Source organism: Natrix helvetica (assembly GCF_964273705.1).
Source record: "Natrix helvetica genome assembly, chromosome: 11".
NCBI classification, from domain to species: domain Eukaryota; kingdom Metazoa; phylum Chordata; class Lepidosauria; order Squamata; family Natricidae; genus Natrix; species Natrix helvetica.
This window is the reverse complement of record NC_138562.1, coordinates 6,260,950-6,277,671: the sequence shown is the minus strand read 5'-3', so window position 1 is coordinate 6,277,671 and position 16,722 is coordinate 6,260,950. Positions and strand designations below refer to the sequence as shown.

Below are 16,722 nucleotides of genomic sequence, written 5' to 3'. Positions count from 1 at the left end.
CATTAGAGTACCATGAAATGATCCAAGTCCAACCTCTCTTGAACTCCATTGACCCTTACTGAGTACTGAATTTTAGTTGACAAGATTAATGTCGGGTGCAAAGAATCAGGATTCGGCTCTTCTCCTACAATCCTTGCTCAAGCCTATATGCAAGAATCTAGTCACCTAAAGTCCAATGTTAAAATCACCCGAGATAATGGTCAGCAGAATTCAAGAGGGATTAGACTCTAAGCTAATGACTTGTTATAAAGCCTTAGTAAAGCCACACCTGGAATACTGCCTCCAGTTTCGGTCACCATATTACAAAAAAGATGTTGAGACTTTGAAAAAAAGTGCAGAGAAGAGCAACCAAGATGATTAGGGGACTGGAGGATAAAACATATGATGAACGGTTGCAAGTACTGGCTAGTCTAGTGAAGAGAAGGACCAGGGGAGACATGATAGCATTGTTCCAATATTTGAGAAGCTATCATAGTGAGGAGGGGGGGGGGTCAAACTATTTTCCAAAGCATTTGAAAGCCAGACAAGGAATAATGGATGGAAACTGACCAAGGAGAGATTCAACCTAGAACTAAAGAGAGATTTTCTGACAGGGAGACCAATCAACCAATGGAACAGAAGTTGCCTTCAGAAGTTGTGGGAGCTTCATCCCTGGAAGCTTTCAAGAAGACACTAGACTGTCATCTGTCAGAAATGGTTTAGGGGCTCCTGCTTGGGCAGGGGGTTAGACTAGATGACCTACAAGGTCCCCTCCAACTCTGCTATTTGGTTGTTTGAGAAGCTTAAGTCTGCCTCCCAGCTCTGCCTGCATTTCTCCCACATCAATACTTTGAATTGGTTGATTTCCAATTGTTGTTTAAAAGAGACTTAGCAATAGATACAGCTGCATTGACTAAACGGCTTCAGCACTCTTAGAATGTTTACTTTTGAAGATGGATCTGCTTGGTAAGAAATGTAAATTATACTCTTTCTGATTTAAAAATGAAACCGATTAATCAAAAAGCGTTATTTCATCTTTATTTGAAGGGTGTTTAAAAAGGGCTGGATTTTGGATATTTTGTGGCGCATTGGATATTGGAAAGCTTTTTAGCACATACGGTTTGGTCTTCTCCAACAATGGTCTTGTTTTGGTTTCAAAATATTACACATACTATGTCAACACAATTTGAGAAAGAAACAGTTAAGAATGTTAATGCAGTGCTGAATTATAGAGTCCCCGATTGTAGGAGACGCTCTGGATTTATTAGGCTTGGCAAGGAAGATAAATTGCATAACTAGAAATAAAATTGCTCTCTTGATTTTAAGGCATTGATCTAGGTCCGCGATGCTGAGCCTACGGCACGCATGGCGGAAGTGGCATGCAGAGTCATCTCTCTGGGCATGCGAGCCATCACCCATTGCTCTTCGGGTTTCCAGCATGCACATATGGCACGTATGTGCACACGGAGACCAGCTGGCTGGCGCGCATTTACTTTTTATTTTTATACATCTCCTTGCGGGAATTATTATTTCTAATAATCCTTTTCATTTTTAGTTTTACTAACACATAAGTTCGACTATCATCCTTCAATTCTAAACCTTCTCATAATTCTGCCATATGTTGTATCATCTTAACATCTGTTTTTACTATTTCCCCCTCTTATTTTCCATCTATTTTAATCCTCCCCCTCCTTCCCTTATCATTCTAATATTCCAAGATGTGATCCTTCCTTTTTTCCTTATTCAATATTTCAATATGCACTTCTAACATCAATCACAATCTCTCAACATGGGCACCAGGTGGCCGCTCATCCATTTTCCGGCACCCCCCCCACACACACACACACACTCCCATTTCGGCACTCGGAAAAAGTTTGCTAGCACTGAGTTTGTTATCTATTCTTGAAAAAGTCACTGAGTTCTAAAATGGAGAAAATGAAACAACCAGTTTCTAAATGGTCTAAAAATAAAATCTGTCAAGGGAAAATATATATATATATATATATATATATATATATATATATATATATATATATATATATATATATATATATATATATATATATAAAGAACAGGTTTGTAAGAACATGTTCAGAAGTGTTGATTCAAGCCATTTGATTATAAGATTTCCCCTTAATTCAGAAGTGATACCGCATGGAGCGTGTGTCTTAAACCAACTAAGTCGCTTCTCGATCACCTACCATAGATTGCTCAATTAGTTCCCAGGTTTAGTTAAATATTTAAATATAAGTATATATAATATTAATGCAATTTTGTTGAATGCCACAGGACAGTACAAATAAATCATCATCTTGCTGTTGTCAGGGTCCCAAATAACAAAATAAGCAGCTGACAAAACGGTTTGGAAACTGAGCTGCTTTTTCTGCTGAAACTGCTGTTTTTAGAGATTCTCTGCAGAATGCTTTTAGCCTCTGACATTCCCTGAGGAAGCGAGGAAGAGAAGTGAAGTGCTTTCTCAGCCTTTTTAGGGCACCACCAACAGATCAATAAAACAAATGTTTGTGGCTGTCAAAGGCCGAGGGGTGGGCTGTGTTATTGTGAAGCTCTATGGAACACATTGATAACCAAAACATTTGTTATCTACATTTGGAACATCCATGGAGAACGGGGGCGGGGGGGGGGGGCAAGACAGTGGTGAAATTCAATTTTTTTACTACCAGTACTGTTGGTGTGGCTTGGTGGGCATGGTGTGGCTTGGTGGGCGTTGCTTGGTGGGTGTGGCAGGGGAAGGATACTGCAAAATCTCCATCCCTACCCCACTCTGGGGTCAGCCAGAGGTGGCATTTGCCGGTTCTCTGAACTACTCAAAATTTCAGTTCCCCAGAACCTGTCAGAACCTGCTGGATTTCACCAGTGGGGCAAGAGTCAAAATGAAGGTGACAATCAAGGCCCTGTCTCTTTTTTCTATAGTTCTAAAGCTCTGAGCAGTTGAGAAGAAGGCAACTTCACTGGCTTATCTTCTAAAAAGCATATTTTATGATTGTCATCGTCAGCCATTCTGTTGTGTCTTATCCTTGGCCACTCTGACCCTTAGCTCAGCCCTCTCCATGTCCCTCTGTTTCAAACTGTCTCCTTCAAATCTGCCATGGTCATTCCAGTGCCATCCTTTAGAACGAGGGTCCCCAACCCCTGGGCCATGGACTGGCGCCGGTCTTGGCATGCCAGAAACCAGGCCACACAAACAAATGAAACCCATCTGTGGGATGTAGGCAGCACATGTAACCACGTCTCCTCCATGGAACCAATCACTATTGCCCAAAATATTGGGGGCAACTGATTTATAGTGTCCAGCCAATAGGTACTAGGGCAATCCCTTCTCCTTTTTCCATTGAACACTCCCATCAAGACTGACCTTTCGAGTGAGTCAGCTTGCATGATGTGACTAAAAGAGAGCAGCCTCTGTTTGGCAAGCTTGACATCAAGTGATAATTTTGGTGAGGTTTTGGTTTAGGATGTCTTCATTTCTTCTTTCTCAAACTGCCCAAGGAGCTAGTGATTCTGTTCTACGGAGGAATGATTGAGTCTGTCATCTGCACCTCCATAACTGTCTGTTTGGTTCTGCAACCCAACAAGACAGACACGGACTTCAGAGGAAAATCAGAACTGCAGAAAAAAAACAATTGCTGCCAACCTGCCTTCCATTGAGGACGTGTGCACTGCACGAGTCAAAAAGAGGGCTATGAAAATATCTACAGAGCCGGACATAAATTGTTTCAACTCCTACCCTCAAAATGATGTTATACAGCACTGTACATCAGAACAACTGGACACAAGAACAGTTTTCCCCCGAACGCCATCACTCTGCTAAACAAATAGTTCCCTCACCACTGTCAAACCGTTTACTAAGGCTGCATTACTATTACTATTAGTCTTCTCATTGTTCCTATCACCCATCTCCTCCCTCTTATGACTGCAGGACTGTAACTTTGTTGTTTGTATTCTTACGGTTTATATGGATATTGATTGTTTCCTGATTGCTTATTTGTACCCTATGACTATCATTAAGTGTTGGGATTCTTGACGAATGTATCCTATCTTTTTATGTACACTGAGAGCATCTGCACCAAAGACAAATTCCTTGTGGGTCCAATCACACTTGGCCAATAAAGAATTCTATTCTGTTCCGTTCCATTCCATTCTTTTCTTATTTTTGCAGTCCATGAAATGCGTAATGGTCACCTTCAGTCACTTTTGTGACTAACCACACATTTATGCTGTAAATAGGAACCTTTTACCACTTTATGGACTTCCATGCTTATCCATGACATGCTGTCAATACTTTTAGGTACGATAGTTAGATGTTGCTCTCAGGACTACTGAATTAGCATTTAGGATTTGCCGAATAAGGTCAAATAAGGGCCATGTGAATAACAGGCCCCATTTGAGATACTCAGTGCTGGGAAAAGTCCTATGAGGGTAATGTAGAAGAGGGCTCAGATCTTTCTGTTGTTTATAGAATTTACTAATCTATGAGTAAAATAGCCCAGAGTCCCAGAGCTGCAGCCAATTATTAGAAATCTTGACTGTGAGGTTCCCCAAGACTCTGCCAAATGTTCATTATTAATGCAACAGATGGGGAAGATGATTAAATATATGGAGAATTACGGGCAACTCTGTTCAGTTGCTTTAGTTAACATTTAAGTTCATTTATATTTCAATGAAACAGCACCAGACTCCTTTAGCCTTGCCAACTCCTTTGTCTTCATCGGTGAAGAGGATGGCCTCCACCTGATTCAGGCACATGAAAGATGCACAGTTCATACGGCCTTTTTAGTGGTGGGATGTTTTTTGGATTCCCAGGAAGGAGGATCTGCCTCTCAGAGGGCAAAGAGACAATGGAGCTTGGAATGTCTGGTAGGCAGGAAGAGGGCAAAAGCAGCCCCTTCCCAGCAGTTCACAGAATATATCTGTAGTTATGCAGATAGTTGCTTTAGTCTGGCTAGATTCTGTCTGCAGGTAAACAACAATACAGAAACTACCGTATTTTTTGGAGTATAAGATGCACTTTTTTCCTCCCAAGAGGGTGAAAATCTGGGTGCGTCTTATACACTGAATACAGCATTTGTGGCCTACCGAAACCTCGCCCCCTTTCCTTTGCAAAAATGGATGTGCAGAGGGTTTGGGAGACTTGCAAAGTGCTCCTGAGGGTCGAGGAAGACAAAAATGAGCAAACAAACGGGCCCTTTTTTGCCCCCCAGCCCCCAGGAGCATTCTACAAGCCTCCCAAACCTTCTGCATACCCTTTTTTTTGCAAAAAAACCCAGCCCATTTTTCACAAAACAGCCCGTTTTTTGCTCATTTGGGGGGCCCAGCCCCCAGGAGCATTTTACAAGCTTCCCAAAACTCTGCACGCCCCCCCCCCCCCCCGTTTAGTGCAAAACATGAGGCATGCAGAGGGTTTGGGAGGCCTGCAGAGTTCCACAAAAAATTGTTTTTAAATTTACCTCTTCAAAATCATGGTGCGTCTTATACTCCGGTGCGTCTTATACTCTGAAAAATATGGTACTCAAAACTAACTGTCATTCTTGGTTCTTGGGGGCCTGACATCTTTCAACATCCCATACTTTTTTTATTATGCTCTTGTACTCTTTCGATTCCTTCCTTTTATCTTTCCCCTTGTGATCTCTCAAACTCTAACAGTGCATTCAGGTACAGACAGAAAGCAAGAATCTTGTTGCTCAACTAAGAATAAAAGAGACCCCAGGGGAAGATCTAATTCCTCCAGAGACCATTAAAAACAGCGTAAACTTGTGGGCCCCAACTTTGGTCTTGCTCTTCGCCAAGCCTCCAAGGATTGGGGGCTTGCAGTCATTGTCCCCATATATTAAAAAAGGAGAAAAGGATTTTCCTGCCAACTACAGATCAATCAGCCTCCTCAACACAATCATAAAACTCTGCAAAACTTGTGGAACAGAAATGTCTGGCTGAAACAAGAAAACATACTTGCAAAGGGAACTAGCTGGTTTTAGGGTCGGCTGGTCCACCATTAATCAATGCATTCAGAAAATCCCAGTCTTCACTTGGGTCCCGTTTTCTTGTTCTCCTTTCAAAAGGATCCAAAGCAAGATAACGGAGAAAATGTCACGAAAGCCATTTGCTAACCCAAGATCTAATTCTGGTGGAGTGGCAAACAATTTAATTTGATTTATAGGTTTTTGCTGCTGTTGTTAAGGAAAGTAGCAGAAAAGCATCCGAAAGCAGTATTTAGACAGCAGAGGGCACTGGTTGACTTTCAAGTAAATTGGCTTTTGCATTGCCCACGTGGTAGTAGGCCATTCTGATATTGATTAAGGCTGCAGGAAGGCAGAAATCAATGACTGTTTTATCAGCAAAAGCACATATTTAGAAAAACCAGCGGTGGATGCTCGATATGTACAACAGCATGGACAAATGCTCAATAATCAAAAGGGATTTATATTAGTTTCGAATATTGCATCCCGTTCTTTTATTTATTTGTTTGTTTGCTTGCTTGCTTTGTCAAGCGTGTATAAGATAATAGATATAAGTATAAACATGATTATGAATACAGGAAATGGATACAAATAAGTGGGGACAGTAGGACAGGGATAGTAGCCACGTTGGTGCGCTTATGCCCGCCCCTTACAAACCTCTTGGGAATGGGGTGAGGTCAACAGTAGACAGTCTAAGGTTAAAGTTTTGGGGGTCTGGGGAAGAAACCACAGAGTCAGGTAGTGCATTCCAGGCATTGACCACTCTGTTGCTGAAGTCGTATTTTCTGCAATCGAGTTTGGAATGGTTTACCTTGATTTTGTATCTATTGTGTGCTCATGTATCATTGCGGTTGAAGCTGAAATAGTCATTGACAGGTTGTAGCGAATACTTTTATGTACTACGCTCAGGTCAGACCAAAGGTGTCGTAGTTCTAAGTTGTCTAAGCCCAAAATTTCAAGTCTGGTGGCATAAGGTATTCTGTTGTGAGCAGAGGAGTGGAGGACTCTTTTCGTGAAATATCTCTGGACTCGCTTGATTGTATTAATGTCCGATATGCAGTGCAGGTTCCAGATAGACCAGGGGTGTCCAAACTTGGCAACTTTAAGACTTGTGGACTTCAACTTCCAGAATTCCCCAGCCAGCAGAGCTGGCTGGGGAATTCTGAGAGTTGAAGTCCACAAGTCTTAAAGTTGCCAAGTCTGGACACCCCTGAGATAGACGGTCATCACACTACAAATTGTTCTCAACATCTAAAAGATGTGGAGACAGTAGAAAGAGTGCAGAGAAGGCCAACCAAGTTGATTATGGATCTGGAAGCTAAACCATGTGATGAACGATTGAGGGAGGTATGTATGTCTGGTCTAACAAAGAGAAGGACTAAGGCTAACATGATAGAAGTCTTCCAGTACTTGAGGGGCTGTCACAGAGAAGAGGAGGTTGACCTATTTTCCAAAGCATCTGAAGGTAGGACAAGATGTAATGGGGTGGAAGATGATTAAAGAGAAGACCAACCTGGAACTAAGGCAGAATTTCCTGACAGTGAGGACAATTAATCAGCGGAACAGGTTGCCTCCGGAAGTTATGGGTTCATGAAGTTTTCAAGAAGAGTCATTTGTCCAGGATTTCCTGCCACAGGCGGGAGGGTTGGACTAGAAAAGCTTTGTCGGTCCCTTCCAATCCTATTTTTCTATATTTTAAACCACTGAAATGGCCACATGCGTCTTCTGCATTACATCAACAATCGTAAGTGGGATTGTAGGAAGTTAAAACCCACCGTTCTCATAGAAAATGAAATATTTTAGGAAATATTGAAAGGGTAGAATATTTCCCCTAAAGGGGAAGCAGAAACTCAGTTCCCCACCACCACCTTTGTCAATGGACCACTAAGGCCTGAGCCAGTCTATCCTATATAACAAAGATCTATCCCCTTCAGGCAGACCTATCTAGCAAACAGAAACTCACCACAAGGCACCTGGGAAAATTACATCAGCCAGCAAGGCAAAGAAGTTTGGGTCTCAGGACAGTCTACAAAGTTACCTATGACACCCATCCCCTGCCCCGGGAGTCTGACAACCAATCAGAATGCATTTCTTACACAAGAACAGTAAGTTCTGGGATGGGATCCAGAAAGGGCATAAAACTAGGGCACTCTCAGCAACTCCTCCTTTTTTTCTGTTCAGGAGCTCAAGCCATGTGGTCCTGTCCACCATTAAACCATCTTTCCAAGCGGCTTCCATGTTTCCAGTGTCTTTTTCTCCACTTGGAACTGAACCCAGAAGGACATTTCTTCCAACACAAGCATGGAGAGTCCTAAATGGTTAGTCTTTTGAAAATTTTGCACTGGGTGTAGCTAAGCAATAACTCCTTCAGTGAACCACAGATAGGCACTAGCAGTAAAGGAATGAATTTTTCGATTTTGGCTTCACTCGACTTTCCGTTGCTCGGAAAGCATTTTGGCAGGACTTACCCCCATGACTGTTTTGACTCTGGAGTCCTTCCACCCTGTAGACCTTAACGAGGGACATCCTCTTAGGGACACCCAGTAGGATATCCAGACAAGACAGTCTGGGTTTGTGCAGCTTCAGCTCCCTGAAATATCAAAGTGAAATAGGTATGTCGGTTAGAAGGAAAGAGTAGTAGCTATGTACATTCCATTGGAACTTTATAGCCTAGTTCTGTGATGGCAACCCTATGGCACGCATGCCAGAGGTGGCACGGAAAGCCCTCTCTGTGGGCACATGTGCCATTGTCAGCTGCTCTTCTGTTTCTGGTGTGTGAAGACCAGTGGGTTTTCGTGGGTGCTGGAATGCCAGAAAACGGCCCGAAAAATGGTCAAAAAGCAGGCTGTTTTGGGGAGCATTTTCTGGGTGTTTTCAGGCCGTTTTTTTGGGGGGCATTTTCAGGTTGTCTTCTGGGCTGTTCTGGGGGCATTTTCTGGGATGTTTTATGGGCCATTTTCTAGGCTGTTTTGGGGGCTTTTTCAGGCCTTTTTTCAGTTGAAAATCAGCCTGAAAATGCCCCCCAAATGCCCAAAACACAGGTACGAGAATGCCAACCAACTGGTACTCGGGTTTCCAGCCCTCCAGCGTGCGCACAGGCATGCACATGTATTTTGGCACTCGGTGCCAAAAAGGTTTGCCATCACTGGCCTAGTTCAAGCCAAGGATTAGCCAGGATTGCTAATATAATTAATATATACTGGGCTAAAAATAAAATTTGCTAAATGATACACCATACTTTAATGGTTTCACTTTAGTTCATTGTTTTGAGTCACCCCAGATATTAGGGGTCTTTGGTGCTCACTGAACTTGCACTAGGACTGATGATATTACCTAGCTGGGTGATGAAACTGGGTCTGCAAGAAAACAACCAAGGTCACAGAGCACGAAGGACGCCTCATTTCAGCCCTGACCTACAAATATTTGCCTTTATCAGCCACCCCAGATATGGTCTGTAAGCCATTAGACAGCTATTTGTGATGATAAAAATTACAACCAAAATACTGCACGGATGAGGAACTTTAATGCATTTCAAACAATGGTCATCATTCCATGGTATCACCTAGGTCCATGATGTCAAACCTAGGGCACATGTGTCAGAGGTGGCATGCAGAGCCCACTCTGTGGGCATGTGTGCCATCACCAGCTGCGCTTCTGGCTTCTGGCCGGCTGATTTTTCGTGGGTGCCAGAGTGCCGGAAAACGGCCTGAAAACGGCCTGAAAAATGATCAAAACAGCCAAATAACAGGCTGGTTATGGGCTGTTTTTCAGGCCATTTTCCATGCCATTTCTGGGTCATTTTTCAGGCCAAAAATGTCTCTGAAAATGTTCCCCCAAATGGCCAAAAACGGCCTGAAAACAGCCTGAAAACGGCCCAAAAACAAGAGTGCGCATGCCAGCCAGATGGTTTCTGGTGCTCTTGCACCCACAAAGACCAGCTGGCCAGCATGCATGTATGTGCTGGAAACCCGAAGACCAGCTGGCTGGAGCATGCAGGCATATGCATGCAAGTACATTCCAGTTTGGGCACTCGGTAGCAGAAAGTTTCACCATCACTGACCTAGCTATATACCCAATTACTACTGATCAGTTTGCAATGTGGATTGCAGTGCCGTTATGTGGATGAGAACTGCAGGAACTCAATGCATACTGTTTTCACCACGACAGACGCAAAATGTTATCACCACCGAAGGGCCTGGAGTCCTCATCTTATTCCACGCAACTCCATGACTATCTTGCTTCCTTCATGCATTGGGTCAGTCTTCCTTTATCAAATGTTGGGAAGTTTCAGCCAAGGCTAGCAAAAGTGGGGGTGAGAAAAACCAAAAGCCCCATTGCCAGAAGTTGAAGAAGTACCTGAGTGCTGATGGAACATCTGTGAAGAGCCTCAGAATAAATTCCCCTTCAGTGTTTGGGGAAAAAGTGGTTGGGATCAAAAGGTATCGGCCTTGTTTGAGAAGCATTTTTAAATGCACGGTGCGATTGTTCAGGTAGGTGAAGTTAGTTATCCTCTCTTGTATTCTCAACTGGTGCAAGCGGTACTCTCGGTTATCCTCCACCTAAGGTTGGAAAAGAAATATAGGTGTGGCATGTTATCATTCACAGAGGACTTGGCTTTTTAAAAGCTATTTTCATCTGGATTCCAACAATTAAGCTCAACTGCTGTTCCAGGAATAACAGAAACATAATCTCGAGTTGGAAGAGAACTTTTAGTCCAACTCAAGCAGGAGACTCTAGCCCAGTGATGGCTCGCGTGCCAAAAGTGGGGGGAACACTCCCCCCGTTTTTGACGTGCTATTTTTGCCCTCCCCAGGCCCCAGAGGCTAAAGGAGGCGAAAACAGCTCCCCCACCCTCCCAGAGGCTTTAGGGGCCTGAAGCCTCCGGAGCGTGAAAAACTGGCCCTATGGGCAAACCAAAAGTTCGGGAACGGACTTCCGGTTTGTCTGTAAGGGCCTTTTTCATCCTCCAGAGCCTTCAGGGAAATCTCCTGAAGTGACTTCCAGTTTGTCCGTAGGTACGTTTTTTACTCATAGGGTCGTTTTTTGCCCTCCGGAGCCTTCAGAGAAGCCTCCTGAAGGCCCCTGAAGGCTCCAGAGGGCTAAAACCGGCCCTACGAGCAAACCAGAAGTACATTCCTGAACTTCCAGTTTGCCCATATGGCCTGTTTTTCGCTCTCCGGACGCTTCAAGGAAGCCTCCGGAGGGCGAAAAATGGCTTCAAAAGAAGGCAGAAGTCAGCTGGCCAGCGCACGCATGTGTGCCCTGACAAATAGCTCCGCATGCCACGTGTGCCATAGGTTCGCCATCATGGCCCTATACCATTTCAGTTTTTCAAACTCTTTTTTAAAACCTTCAGTGTTGGAGAATTCACAACTTCTGGAGGCAAGCCCTCCCACTGTTTAATTGACAGCTCTCACTGTCAGAAACTTTATCCTTAGTTCTAGGTTACTTCTCTCTTTGATTAGTTTTCTTCCATTGCTTCTTGCCCTGCCTTCAGGTGCTTTGGGGCAGCCCCTCAAATATTGGGACATTGCTAACATATCTTCCCTAGTCATTCCTTTCACTAGACTAGACATACCTAATTCTTGCAACTGTTTTTCACATGTTTTAGCTTCGAGCTCCTTAATCATTTTTGTTCTTCTTCTTTGTTATCTTTCTGGAGTCTCAACATCTTTTTTATATTGCAGTGACCAAAACTGGATGCAAATCTATGTGAAAACAACCTTATAGCTCACCCTTGATTAATTATGAGAAATGGAACTGGCAATATTTATTTATCTGTACAAGATAACAAATATAAGTATAAACATGGATATAAACAAGGAAATGAGTGCAGATACATGGGGATAGTAGGACAGGGATGATAGGCACATTGGTGCACTTATGCACACCCCATTTACGGACCTCTCAGGAATGGGGTGAGGTCCATGGTAGACACTTTAAGGTTGAAGCTGTGGGGGTATGAGGATGTAACAATGGAGACAGATAGAGCATTCCAGGCGTTGACCACTCTGTTGCTGAAGTCGTATTATCTGCAATCGAGTTTGGAGCGGTTTACCTTGAGTTTGCCTGTGTATTATTGAGGTTGAAGCTGAAGTAGTCATTGGCAGGTAAGACATTGTAGCAAATACCGTATTTTTTAGAGCATAAGATGCAGCTTTTTCCCTTAAAAAAGAGGCTGAAAATATGCGTGCGTCTTATACACTGAATACAGCATTTTGTGCCTCCCGAAACCACACCCCTTCACCAAAATGGCCATGCATAGCCTTTAGGAGGCTTTCAGAGTGCTCCTGGGGGCTGAGGAGGGCAGAAATGAACAAACAATAGGACGTTTTTTGCTCAATTTTGCCCCCCCCCCCAGTCCCCAGGAGCACTCTACAAGCCTCCTAAAGGCTATTCATGCCTTTAAAAAAAAACAGGCCCGTCTTTGCAAAAAAATGGGCCATTTTTGGAAGGTCTGCAGAGTGCAAAAACTTTTATTTTTTAATTTTCCTCTTCAAAACCTTGGTGCCTCTTATACTCCGGTGCGTCTTATACTCTGAAAAAATACAGTGATTTTGTGTACTATGCTTAGGTCAGACCATAGGAGGCGTAGTTCCAGGTTGTCCAAGCCCACAATTTCGAGCTGGTGTTGTAAGGGATTCTATTGTGAGCAGAGGAGTGAAGGACTCTTTTCGTGAAGTACCTCTGGACCCGTTCAATTGTATTAATGTCTGATATACAGTGTGGATTCCAGGCAGACGAGCTGCATTCGAGAATTGGTCTGGCAAAGGTTTTGTATGCTGTCACATATGAGCAGAAAATCATATGATTTATAATGACAGTTCTGGTTGCTTTGTCAAGCAAATCCTGTATGGTCATAAAGCATGAGATCCCATGACCACAACTTACAATTTCCTGCCAGTTTTCCCATTGACTTTGCCTGCTGGAAGCCAGCAATGAAGGTTGCAACTGGTAATCACATGACTGTGCAATAACTGTTATAATTGCACAGTGATTGCCAAGAGCCCAAGTCACAAACATGCGACTATAGGAACTCTGCAACAGCGGGAACTTCAAGGACCACTCGTAAATCCCATTTGTTCAGTATTTTTGTAACTTCAGTTGCTGAACAGGTGCTAGTTAAGTGAGGTCTACCTGTACATGAAGACAGATGTTATGGAATAACAATAAAAACAAAAATACAAGATACATGATACATCAACTTTCAGAGCAATTGTCTCGAGTACAGTTGGATGGAGACCTACCTTGAAAATTTCAAAGCCAATAACAAGATTATCTCCTGCCCCTTCTTTCCGGTGAATCCGTTGGTCCTTCTGCTGTAGCAAGATCAAGACTTTGTCTTCCACCTTCTTAACATCAAAAATATACTGGAGAAAGAGAAGTATAGACAAAACTGCTATGAAAACAGACAAACAAAGGGTTGGGAAGCAACTGTTACTAAGGCCTTGTGCAGGCTGATTGACATCTTAGATCTTTCCAGTGCTATACATGTCACTGCGTTAATTGTTTGCTAGCCGAACTGATGAGTTACTGCGCAGGTCATAGGCCCTTATCAGCAATGATTTACTGTGCATGCTTCTTAACACGTTTCTATATACATCACACATTCCAGAGACTTCTTTACTTTTGATCTTCTGTTCGTCTGCCAAGAAGGTGGACAATAATTTGCTCTTGCCAAAATGTAACAATTAGATAGATTTGTTTATTTTCTTATTTTCATATTAAAAGTTTTGTTTTAATTAGAACTTGTTATTGGATCTTATTTTCGCTTCTTGAAGATATGCTGTTTGGAAAGCTGTCGGTCTAAGACAGCGATGGCGAACCTTTTTTGGCTCGCGTGCCACAAGTGGGGAGAGCGCAGGGGGGGTCGTGTGCAGGCGTGCCGCACCCATAATGCAATGCGCAACCCCCCAGTGCGCATGCGCGCACAATGCACGACCCCCCCACTTTTACATGCTTTTTTCGCCCTCCCCAGGCTCCAGAGGCTTTATAGGAGCCTGGGGAGGGCGAAAAGAGCGTCCCCTCCCGGAGGCCCTCTGGAGACTTCAGGGATCGTCCGGAGGCTTCCCTGAAGCCGTCAGGGAAGCCTCCGGATGGTCCCTGAAGCCTCCGGAGGGCCTCCGGGGGGGGGAGGCTCTCTTCGCCCTCCCCAGGCTCCTATAAAGCCTCTGGAGCCTGGGGAGGGCGAAAAATGTCTTTTAAAAAGGTGAACTCAGCTGGCCAGTGCGCACATGCGCGCTAGCCAGCTGACAGGGCAGCACCTCGCGTGCCCTGACAAATGGCTCTCTGTGCCACCTGTGGCACGCGTGCCATAGGTTCGCCATCACTGGTCTAAGACCTCGTTAGCTCAGGGTGAAATTTTCCCCTGACAATACATGTGTCTGCATATAGCAACCTCAGACAGCAGTTAATGCAACTTTCCCCAACTAAGTACAGATGATCAATGCCATAATCTCTCTGTCAACTTGTAAAGCTTTTCCATGACTACTATCAAGTCGACATAGAAAAAGGGAGGAAAGGGAGGAGAATTCCATGCATATCTTTGGTCAGAGTCAGGTCTCATATTCCTACAGCTGGCGTGTGAAATGTGCATGTTCATAGCCTGCCATAGAACCTTGTTGGTGGATGTGATTTATGACACAGACAGAAGGGAGGGGGATACAAGGGTAAAGTTCAAACGCAATTAAGCAGAATTCAGTTTCGGCTCCACAAAAGAATATGCCAAAATGTTGATCCTAAGAAATGAATTGATTTCTTTTGAACTTTGTCTCGAGGCTCGTATATTAATTAGGTCATCCTTTGGAAACTTCACAGCTTGAAGGCTCTTTGGATGTTGAAGTAGATACTTGGAAAATGCTAAACCTCCTAAAGATTAATTCTGAGTTATGGGAATTCTTATCAGCCTTATTGATGGAACCTCTGAAGGTATCTGATTGGCCAACGTTGTAAGCTGAAATGCCAAAACATGTAACTAGCCTAGCTCCAGGCTTGCTATGTAGACTAATTTGGTGACATAAGGCAATGAATAGGAGGCAGATCAAAGTTCAACTTGTAGAATGAAACTCAAGGATTCGTTTTTATCCTTTTTAAACCTTAAGGAGATGAAGTGATGCTGTTTATCTTGGGACAGTTGAGGGAGAAAAACAGTATGTGTCTACTTTTAATTAAAGACAATTGGCTGTGAAATCTGATCTTTGGGAACTTTTGATACCAAAACTTCTGATGGAACTTGATCACCAGAGTGTATAATTTCTCAAAATGTCACAATGCAGTCCGCTACCGGACCGGTCAGAACCTGCTGAATACTACCTCTGGTACATACATGCTCTGAATGCATTTTGCTTTTTAAAAAAAAACTGAATAGCTGCATGGACCTAACTATTACATATATAAGCGCTAGTTGCATTTTGCGGTTTTTAATGAATTAACATGATGTAAATACCAGCAAAAGGAAACCCCAAAGGTGATTTTCCCCTGTTTTGTCCTGTGTCACTGTTAGGAAATTTCTCCTTAGTTCTAAGCGGCTTCTCTCCTTGGTTACTTCTCAACTATTGTTTCTTTCTCTTGCCTTTTGGTGCTTTAGAAAATAGTTTGACTCCTTTGTCTTTTGTAGGATCCCCTCAAATATTGGAACAAAGAATCTTTTTAGGTTTAGTTTTATGCCCACAGAAGACCCAAATTATGTATGCATCAAATGTAAATTATATGAAAACCTGAGGGTTTTGGAGAAAGGTGGCTTCGTTGTTTAAACTCCCTCCGGAGCGATTTAACATGGCGTTTGGATTCTTTGTCCACTGTCCATGCATCATTTTCTTTTCCCAGGTCTTATGGATACTGAAGAGAGAGGTATTCACAATCCGACAAATGTCCACATCGGTGAAGTTTTTGCACCAGTCTTCAAATGTCATCCTGACCCATAGTGGATTAAAAAAGACAAAAAGCACATTATTTAATTAATGGTGGGTGGGTGGAGAGAGAATGTTTCTTTCTCATATAAAAATAACACCTGTCCTCCAATGTATAGTCTACTTCTTAGATCTGATATCAGCTGAGGCTGGAAAAACAAACGTAAAATTGTTTTTTGACCTTTTTCCATCAATCTTTTCCATTCTTTATTCTGAAGGGTTTGGCTCTTACATTCTTTGGAATCCCTGCAGATCGGGGGTGAAATTCAGCCTTCTGGCTCCTCCGCATGAAGGAAAGCTTTACAACCTGCACTTGGGGGATTGGGCTGATCGATGGAAATTCTGGAGAACTGGTAGTGGAAATTTTGAGTAGTTTGGAGAACCGGCAAGTACCACCTCTGGCTGGCCCCAGAGTGGGGAGGGAATGGGGATTTTACAGTATCCTTCCCTTGGAGTGGGGTGGGAATGGAGATTTTGTAGTATCTTTCCCCTGGAGTGGGGAAGGAATGAAGATTTTGCAGTATCCTTTCCCTGGAGTGGGGAGGGAATGGGAATTTTGCAGTATCCTTCCCCTGAAGTGGGGAGGGAATGGAGATTTTGCTATTTCCTTCCCCTGGAGTGGGGAGGGAATGGAGATTTTACAGTATCCTTCCCCTGGAATGGGGAGGGAATGGAGATTTTACAGTATCCTTCCCCTGGAATGGGGAGGGAATGGAGATTTTGTAATATATTTTCCCTGGAGTGCGGTGAGAATGGAAATTTTGCAGTATCCTTCCCCTGAAGTGGGGAGGGAATGGAGATTTTGCAGTATCCTTCCCCTGCCACACCCACCAAGTCACATCCACCAAGCCACACCCACAGAA

General features: G+C 43.4%; 1 protein-coding gene across 4 annotated transcripts in view; it reads right to left on the bottom strand.

The window, feature by feature from the left end:
- The window catches only part of CAPN6 (calpain 6), a 106,342-nt gene that overhangs the window by 34,476 nt on the left and 55,144 nt on the right, over window positions 1–16,722 (bottom strand). For all 4 annotated transcript variants that reach the window (XM_081963988.1, XM_081963991.1, XM_081963989.1 and 1 more), the window contains exons 8-11: window positions 15,668–15,863; window positions 13,199–13,321; window positions 10,308–10,510; window positions 8,420–8,541 (exon numbers count right to left, since the gene is read on the bottom strand). In XM_081963988.1, coding sequence (XP_081820114.1) covers window positions 8,420–8,541; window positions 10,308–10,510; window positions 13,199–13,321; window positions 15,668–15,863 — 644 coding nt within the window. The remainder of the gene's footprint in view (window positions 1–8,419; window positions 8,542–10,307; window positions 10,511–13,198; window positions 13,322–15,667; window positions 15,864–16,722) is intronic.